Source organism: Tympanuchus pallidicinctus, unplaced genomic scaffold (genome assembly GCF_026119805.1).
Source record: "Tympanuchus pallidicinctus isolate F22 unplaced genomic scaffold, pur_lepc_1.0 scaffold11, whole genome shotgun sequence".
Taxonomy (NCBI): domain Eukaryota; kingdom Metazoa; phylum Chordata; class Aves; order Galliformes; family Phasianidae; genus Tympanuchus; species Tympanuchus pallidicinctus.
The window spans coordinates 16,612,092-16,620,472 of record NW_026294627.1 but is presented as its reverse complement, the minus strand read 5'-3'; the positions used below and the strand labels follow the sequence as shown (position 1 = coordinate 16,620,472).

Below are 8,381 nucleotides of genomic sequence, written 5' to 3'. Positions count from 1 at the left end.
CTCAGGCCGGAACGCGCAGAGTTCGCGGTCGTGCCCGGAGCCGAGCTCCCGAGCGCCTCGCCGGCCTTAACGCGCTCCGCCATGCTGGCCGGCTGCCGGCGAGCGCTGCCTGCGGCGCTGGGCCTTGCGCTGCGGGGCCGGGCGGCCGGGGCGCCGGGACGGCGGGCCGTCAGCACCAGCTGGTGCCCCGTGGGTGCCGCCTTCGATGCGAAGCAGCAGCGCAGGAGCGCGGCGGGCAGGGAAACGGTGAGCGGCGGCACGGCAGGGCAGGGAGAGGGCAGGGAGAGGGCAAGGGCAGGGCAGGGGACGGCGGGCCTGCGCCGATCGCGGAAGCCGGAGGATGCGGGACGTGGTGTGGGAGGTGCGCGCTGCGTGCACGGCGTGTTGGAAACCACGGGGCCGAACTGCGGCCTCTTCCGGGATCTGAGGAAACCGGGTGCTGGGCGGAGGGAGCCGTGCCTGTGTGCCTGTGTGCCTGTGTGCCTGTGTGCCTGTGTGCCTGTGTGCCTGGGTGCCTGGGTGCCTGTGTGCCTGTGTGCCTGTGTGCCTGGGTGCCTGGGTGCCTGTGTCTTTAGCCTTGTGTGCGGAGCTGCTGCTTGGCTGTATATTGTTTTATCAGTATTGTGTCCGTGCTCTTCAGCAGTGCTTTGGAATTAGACTGAATTAGCTGTCATCACTGTATGTGGATACTGTTCGTAACGTTAAGTGGCTCACTGCAAAAATTACATATTGGGTGGGTGACACTCGGGCTTTCTGATGTATTTCTTTTTAGGATGAGTCAGTTAGGTTTGTTTATGAGGATCCTAAGAATCTGAACAAGCTCCTGACCAGCATAGGATGGCAGTCTTGATGGCACTGTGCATGCAGATACACAGAATCACAGAGTCATGAAGGTTGGAAAAGACCACTAAGATCATCCAGTCCAACCATCAGCCCGTATCCACCGTGCCCACTGACTGCATCCCTCCCTGCCACAACCACGTGGTTCTTGAACACCTCCAGGGACGATGACTCCACACTTCCCTGGGCAGCCTCACAGCTCTTTCTGAGAAGTTTTTCCTCATATCCAACCTGAACCTCCCCTGGCACAATTTGAGGCCATTCTCTGTTACCTGGGAGAAAAGGCTGACCCCCACTTCTTCACAGCCTCCTTTCAGGCAGTTGTAGAGAGTGATGAGGTCTCCCCTGAATCTCCTCCAGACCAAACAATCCCAGTTCCCTCAGCTGCTCCTCATCGGACTTGTGATCACAACCTTTTGCAGCTTCATTATTCTTCTCTGGACACAGTCCATGGCTTCACTGCCTTTCTTGTACTGAGGGGCCAAAAACTGAACACAGCACTTGAGGTGTGGCCTCACCAGTGCTGAGTATGCCAAATACCTGTGAGTTCCAGGCGTTCGTGCTCCAAATCACCTGTTTCTGCAGCAGTGAGACTGTTGAACTGGGACTAAGCGATTCAGCCACTGTTGCAGTTCTGACTGCTGTTTACAGTCTAGCATTTGTTTGAGAAACACTTTTCATCTCTTCCCCTCCCTTTGCAAGTGCACTGACAAAGGTCTTGCTCTAGGAAAAGATCCAGCTAAATGTTGTGCGTTTGCCTGCTCTAGAGAAAGGGTTCTGTATTTTCTTGGCCTTTGGAGAGGCTTAAGAGCTCTGTAGGAGTACAAGTATTTATTACAGGTTTGCTTAGAAGTTAAAACGCGTAGGGTATAAATGCAGATGCCAAAGCAAAGAGGCGATGCAGCAGCTGTGCAATCACATAGGTGAAGAATATGGAAAACTGCAAAACTGCACCGGGCTTTTTCTTTCCTCTAATTTTTATGTTTAGTTCTGTATGATGTTGAAGAGGAACTTCTCAGCTAATTTGTGTCGAAGAGGAGATGCTTTCTAATTGCAGAGGGCATCAGTGAGCTGTGTGCTCACTGCCAAGGATAAATGGTGATTCTGGGCTGCACAAGCTCCTAAGCTCTCAGGATCTGCAGAGCAGAGGTCCTCAACTATCTGGAGCAGACTAAAGCGGCCAGGCCTTGAGTCTTATGCAACAAACATTACTGAAGGGCACTGTAATTCATGTATGCATACGTGTGCATCTGCTGACATACACATAAATATATATGTATTTTTCCAGTGTTCTCTATTGCTGTCTGGTTCCTGTCCCCATATAACAAATGAAAACATGGGAAGTGAAAAAAAAAAGATTGTCTTAGGGTGACCAACTTGTGTTAAGAGTATTATGAAAAAGTGATTGCATTAGCAACAGGAATAGAATAGAACAAAGCAGCTCAGAATGTCACAAATGCTTATTTTTGATGATGCTTCTTCAGAACATATGCTTTTACAGACAAGCCATAGAGATGCTTGTATTGTGGTTGGGCAATTGCAAAGGGAGTTGTAGTGTACTGCTTTTAGAGTTACTATTTTATCTTTTTTAGAGGTGTTTTTTTTGTTTGTTTGTTTGTTTGTTTTCCTACTGTGGCTCTGTACTGTAGGACTTTCCTAGCAGGTAGTGTTAGCAATTTTGTGTGATCCACAGCAGGAACTTCTTAACTCTCTTCAGTAAGTGCAGTGTGTAACTGCTGACCATGTCTGCCCTGCCAAAGCTGTGCTCAGTCAGTGTACTTACCCTGAATTGTGGGACATGGACAGACTTGATAAAAAAACAGTCAGGAGCAAAACTGTTCATACCGTTTTTTTTTTGAGTTGTTGCCTGTCATTCCCTTGAGATCTTTTTCCAGAGCTTGGGGCTCATTTCATGAGCTGGAGATCTGTGTTCTGTTCGTATCTGGAACACCTGGTCAAGACATTCATTTGCTATTTTGACACCCCCCTTTACTCTTCGCTTTCCTTGATAGGTCTTTTTGCTTCACAAGGATGATTTTCCCTATTTTCAGAACGTAAGACTTATGATTTGTCACGTGTTTGTGCTCTGGAAGGAAGGACAGTACAGCAAGTTACAGGATGGTACAGGAGAAGTTTGTGTGGGTTTTATATCAAACTCTTTCCATTTGCTGGGAAGAATCTTGGCTGAAAGAATTCCAGTGAGGATGTTCTTTGAAGGGTGATGCTGGAAAGTGAAGATGTTCGTGTATGATGCCACTATCTTTGGCTGATGTTAATTGATTTTATGACTTTTAGCTCTACTAGGATACTTGTGTTGGAGGGATCATTCTGGTAACATTTCACAGTGGAAATTTCGTACTGAAACAAAGAGGCAGAAAACAAGGAAGGTGATAGCAATATGTTTCTGTTATGTTCTGCACTGCAGGGTCTGTTTGATGTTCCAGAACTGAGTTGTCCAGAAGGATTTCAAGAAGCACAGGACAAAGCATTGCAAGAATCAGAACAGCTAGTTCAGAAGGCATGTTCAACACCACCTGGGCCTGAGATTGTAATGATCTTTGATCAGCTTTCAGATGCTTTGTGCAGAGTAGCAGATTTGGTAAGTTAGTTTTTATTACTATTTTAAGCAATTCCTTTTAAACTGACTGACTTTACACGTTACGCTGTTCTGTTTCATTTCACATTTTTAGTATTGCAGTAAATAGCAGATCAGCTCTGTGAGGTTTTGTATTAAGACTGAAAAGTAAATTGAGTGAAAGTTAATTACAAAGGCTTTAACAGAATATAGTTAGCTGCAAATCCTGTCAAACTGTCTGGTTAATTTTAGGACAGATGTAGGAGCAATGCAGAAGCCATGACAAGAAAAACAGAGCTGAAATCAGAGGAGTATTTTACTATTTCTGCTGGTAATATCAGTACATAAACTTTCCAGCATCAGTTATGTTATAGAAGATGGGGGACTGCATAACTTGTTGGTTGGAAATACTGTTGCCTTTTATTACCACAATGCAACTGTTTTCCTAGACTGCAGTTTCTGGTGTCTGCAGAATTACAGAACTAGGTTTTTTATCACAAAATGTTGAGTTTTGCCATGTGCTCTTTGTTGCTCACTAGAAATTGTCCAAAGTGTATCTTTTAGAAGAAGGTTGCTCTTTATCTGTAGAAAGCATTCCCAGCTGAAATCAGTTGCTAATAAATAATATCTCATTGAATTTTTTGCCGTTGGTTTTCATATTTGAATTTCTCGTGGTTTCAGTTTTCAAATCTTTTTCCTTGTTCTTTTCAAGACCTCTTTTGTGACAGGGGTTGAAACTAGATGATTATTATTAACCCAGGCCATTCCATGGTTCTGTGATTTCTGAAAGTACTTACACACTCATTCTCTTTTCTCTATTATTTTATAGCATGAACTATTTCCTCTTAATCAGTCAATACGTAACAGAAGCCCTTAGTGTTAGAATTCAGGAATCATAGTTTTTTTTTACTTTGCTGAATTAAAGGTATCTTGGTTCCTCCTGTGAGCTGCTTTCAGTTGTCTGTGTTCAAAGATGGCCTATCCTACTTGCAGAATTTTATCTAGAAGCAATTTGGACTGGGACTCTAAGGGGTCAACTGTACCAAGACAGTTTAAAGAAGTACATAGATTAAAGATATTTTTGGAAAGACTCACTCACTGTCTGCTTTAAAACTTGTTAGCACAGTTCTTCAGTAAGATTTATTTTTGAGGGAAAAAAGTGCAAATTACTGAAGTAGGTTATACAGAACCGTACCAATAAGCAATAAGTAGAACTATTCAAGTGCAACTTTGTTTATAATTAATTTTTTTTAATATGATTTTGTGACTCATTATTTTCTTCTTTTACTGCGTCAGGCTGATTTTGTGAAAATTGCCCATCCTGACTTTGCATTCAGAGAGGCTGCTGAAGAAGCTTGCCGGAATATCGGTACTGTGGTGGAAAAGTATGTTCTGTTTGCTATTGCCATTTGCATCTTTTATGTGTACCCTATGATCATCTATAATAAGATGGATCCAAAAAATATGTAAGAAATGTTTGTGTATGGCAACAAATTTTCAGTCTTCCTATAACAGATATTCAAGAATTTAATTTTATTACAGTATCTAATAAAATATTTTTCTCCTTAAGTTTGATTTTGTGTACATAACAGAGTTCAGGTTATCAGCTGCCTCCATGTCCCTGAAATCCGCTGAAGATTTAAAACTGCATTTTTCTAAGACTCATAACAGTTAGCTAGGTGTTGTAAGACTTATGTACAAAATGTTAATTTGGTTTGAAGGTTCAAGCTGTTGTATTTCACAACACTTCTTTCCCTGGAGTGCCGAATCTTTGAATTTCAGCCTGTGAGTGGGATATGTGAAAGAGAAAAGGACAGTCCCTGTTTAAGTTAAATGTTTTGGGGTTTGTCTGTGTAGGACTGAGATAGTTATGCTTGGTCTACTCTGGCAGGTGAGATCTTACAGAATTCCATTTCATAGAACCTGTTCTTAAAGCCTTCTGCATTCAAAGTGTGGACCTGCGTCTGGACATTTGCTTGGTTTTTGGTTTTTCTTTTTAACATCTCAATCAAAATCCTGAAAGTTATCTCTGTGATCCAGCATTATATCAGTTTGGTAAGCTTTGTGACTGAAATATCAGATTAAAGAGAAATTTCTGAAATTTCAGCAGAACTGTTGCTTTGGTCTTGCCAGAGTGTTTGGGAAACCTTTCACTAGCAACAGTTTTTCAAGGCTGAGACAGAGCGTGCCATTTGTAGCAATGTGACTTCAATATCTGAATGACATTTCTGATTAAAAAGCTGTAGAAAGTGTTCACAAATTAACCTGATTCTCTTAGAACAGAATCATAGAATAGAATGGCTTGGATTGGAAGGGACCCTAAAGACCATGCTTGTATTTCCCACAAAATGCCATTCAGAATTATTTTCCCATCAGAAGCACTAAATGTATCTCCATGCTAATTTGTCTACATGTCCTTTGTTTGTTATATTTGTAGTTTTTAGGTATTCTTGTGAACTAGGAACTTTGGTTTTAATGTTATCTTGGTAAAGACTTAACTTGGCCTTTAAGTACTACTATCAAGAGACTGAAATATTTATAGTGGTTGCGAATGTATGATTCTTTTCTTCTGCCTTTCCAGATTAAATACAGATGTTGAACTGTGCCAGAGTTTGAGACGGTTGTTAGCTGATGAAGTTGTTATGAATTCCCTCGATCCAGAAACCAGGTACTTATTAATGTTTATAGGTTTAGATGTTTAGATAGTGTATCTCATTCCTTACTGAGCGTATGGTTTGTGTTTTGTCCAACTGGAAAACATACCACATCCCTGTGACAAATGTGTTGGTTATTACTGAATTACCTGTATGTGGGTTAGAAGTTGTAGTTCTGCAGTCTTGGAGCATGCCCCTGTGACTGTAGAGCACAGCTTTACTGATATCCATGAAAATAAACAATGAGGATTCAAGATTTTCTATAATAATAGCATCTTGATTAAAATGAGGGGCGTTTCTGTGATGTATGCATCAAAGTGTTTAGCAATAAAAATAGGGAACAGACTTACACCACTTGAGTTCAGTTTGTAGAATCTGAAATCGAGGAGCTTTATTCAGTCTGAGAATATGTCAGGTGGATCTCTTGATTTTCAGCCTTACTCAAGAGTCCACTAGAAAAATTTCTACTGCATAACACCATTGTTGATGTTTTGGGAAAAAATAAGAATGCCTTTGTTAATGGAACTTGTGAGCTGTAGATGGTTTTTCTTCTTTCAAAATCAGATTATCAGTATATTTAAAGCTTACTTTATGATTGCCGTAAAACGTTTTATTAGCTGTTTCTGTACTTACAGTTTCTGATTATTTTTTCCTGACGTGGTTAGACAAGCTTAATGCCTAATGTTTGCTCATGTTACAAGTAAGTTATTTCCTTGATCCTTCTTTCCTTATAATCAAAGATGATAGATTTGAAGAGATTGTTTTCTGATCATTTAGAATAAATGAAGTGTCAAATTAGAAAGGTAATTTGCACAAATTGGTTAAATATCTAGATTAAAGTAGTAGAATTATTTTGAAAGATTACTTTCAGTGCAGATGACTAAACCACTACAAAGGAAAAATTTTGATTCATTGCGTAAACTGTTAAGGGCTTAAAACATAGGAGGTCTGTGTCTGTAACAGCAGTACTTGTGGAATAAATAATATCCTCTATTAAATATATCAAACATAAAAGATGTGAAGAAATTATGCTTAGTATCAAATGAGGCTGTTTTAACAGGGATTTACTGTATTTTTAGGCGAGTGGCAGAACTTTTTATGTTTGATTTTGAGATCAGTGGCATTCATTTGGATGAAGAAAAGGTAATTTTTTGCTACAACACCTGTATAGAAATTTTCATGACTCCTAAAGACCAGATAACAATACATGCAGGATATGAAATGTGATTCTGGGCCAATTTGTCCTCTGAAAAGCCCTTTGTCTTCTGTGAAGAATTTGGTGTCTGTCAGAAGAGATGAATTTTCTCCATCTTAAGTCATTTCTATGGTGGGCTTTTTTTAATGTTGTTTCAGATGTTAGTTGGCTGTTCTTTATATGAAGTATGTTTGAGCAGCTGATCTTTCCTTTGTTGACTTCAGCTATACCTTAAGAATGTGTTGATGCTGTAAGTCTGATCTCAAATGTAGCATTTTCCGCATCATTTCTGGGAAGCTTAAGGTTTTTTTAACTAAATATCTGAAGATCCGATGTATTTTGTACTTCAATTTTCTTACAGCGTAAAAAGGCAGTCGACCTCAACGTCAGAATATTGGATTTGTGTAACGAATTTCTGACAGGAACTCACCTTCCCAACAAGATTGACAAACGCGCTTTGCCAGAGCATATTCGATCTAATTTTACGACCGAAGGCAATTACTTAGAAGTTGCTGGTCTGCATGCTGACTGTCCCAATGATCTGGTGAGTACTACCCAACTCAGCTTTGGCATGCTCAATGGCAGGAGAGCATATTAGTTATTTTAACTGGTATTCAGGCATATGGTTCAGGATTATGATGTTATGACTAACAAGGAAGAACTGTTTTAGAGCGTAGTAATCAATAGCAGCCTTGACTATCATAGCTATGAAATAGTGAAGATCCTGAGTGGATTGAAGAAAAGAAGCAGAATACAAAGAGTGGATTTCTGGCAGGAAGAATCCAGCTTATTCGGTAAACTGAGAGGTGAGATCCCATGAGATGCAGCTCTGAAGGGTAAAGAAGCTTAAGAAATCTGGCAATTTTTTAAAAGTAGTCTCCTCTGAGCACAATCTGGATACTAAAATACCCAGTGCCAGCTTATCTTGATACTTGGAGAACCAAGCAGACTTAATAGAAGTCAGTTTCAGCAAGAAGGGAAGTCACAACAGAGCTTCATCTCCAGAAGGCAGCAGACTGCAAGTGAAAATGGGTAAAAGAGAGAAATTAGAAACTGTGCCTTTACGTCTAGGGATGAGATTAGGAAGAGCAAAGCTCAAGTAGAGTTGAGACTTGTA

The 8,381-nt window shown here is 40.8% G+C and overlaps 2 protein-coding genes across 2 annotated transcripts in view; one reads left to right on the top strand and one right to left on the bottom strand.

Annotated features, from left to right (window-relative positions):
• Nucleotides 1–8,381, bottom strand: part of TNFRSF19 (TNF receptor superfamily member 19) — a 501,102-nt gene that overhangs the window by 362,947 nt on the left and 129,774 nt on the right. The gene's annotated exons all lie outside the window — the stretch shown is intronic.
• Nucleotides 67–8,381, top strand: part of MIPEP (mitochondrial intermediate peptidase) — a 67,436-nt gene continuing 59,121 nt past the window's right edge. Inside the window, exons 1-6 of the mRNA XM_052671195.1 lie at nt 67–246; nt 3,266–3,439; nt 4,712–4,800; nt 5,997–6,083; nt 7,149–7,212; nt 7,626–7,808. Of these exons, the coding sequence (XP_052527155.1) occupies nt 82–246; nt 3,266–3,439; nt 4,712–4,800; nt 5,997–6,083; nt 7,149–7,212; nt 7,626–7,808 (762 nt within the window). The 5' untranslated portion in view covers nt 67–81. The remainder of the gene's footprint in view (nt 247–3,265; nt 3,440–4,711; nt 4,801–5,996; nt 6,084–7,148; nt 7,213–7,625; nt 7,809–8,381) is intronic.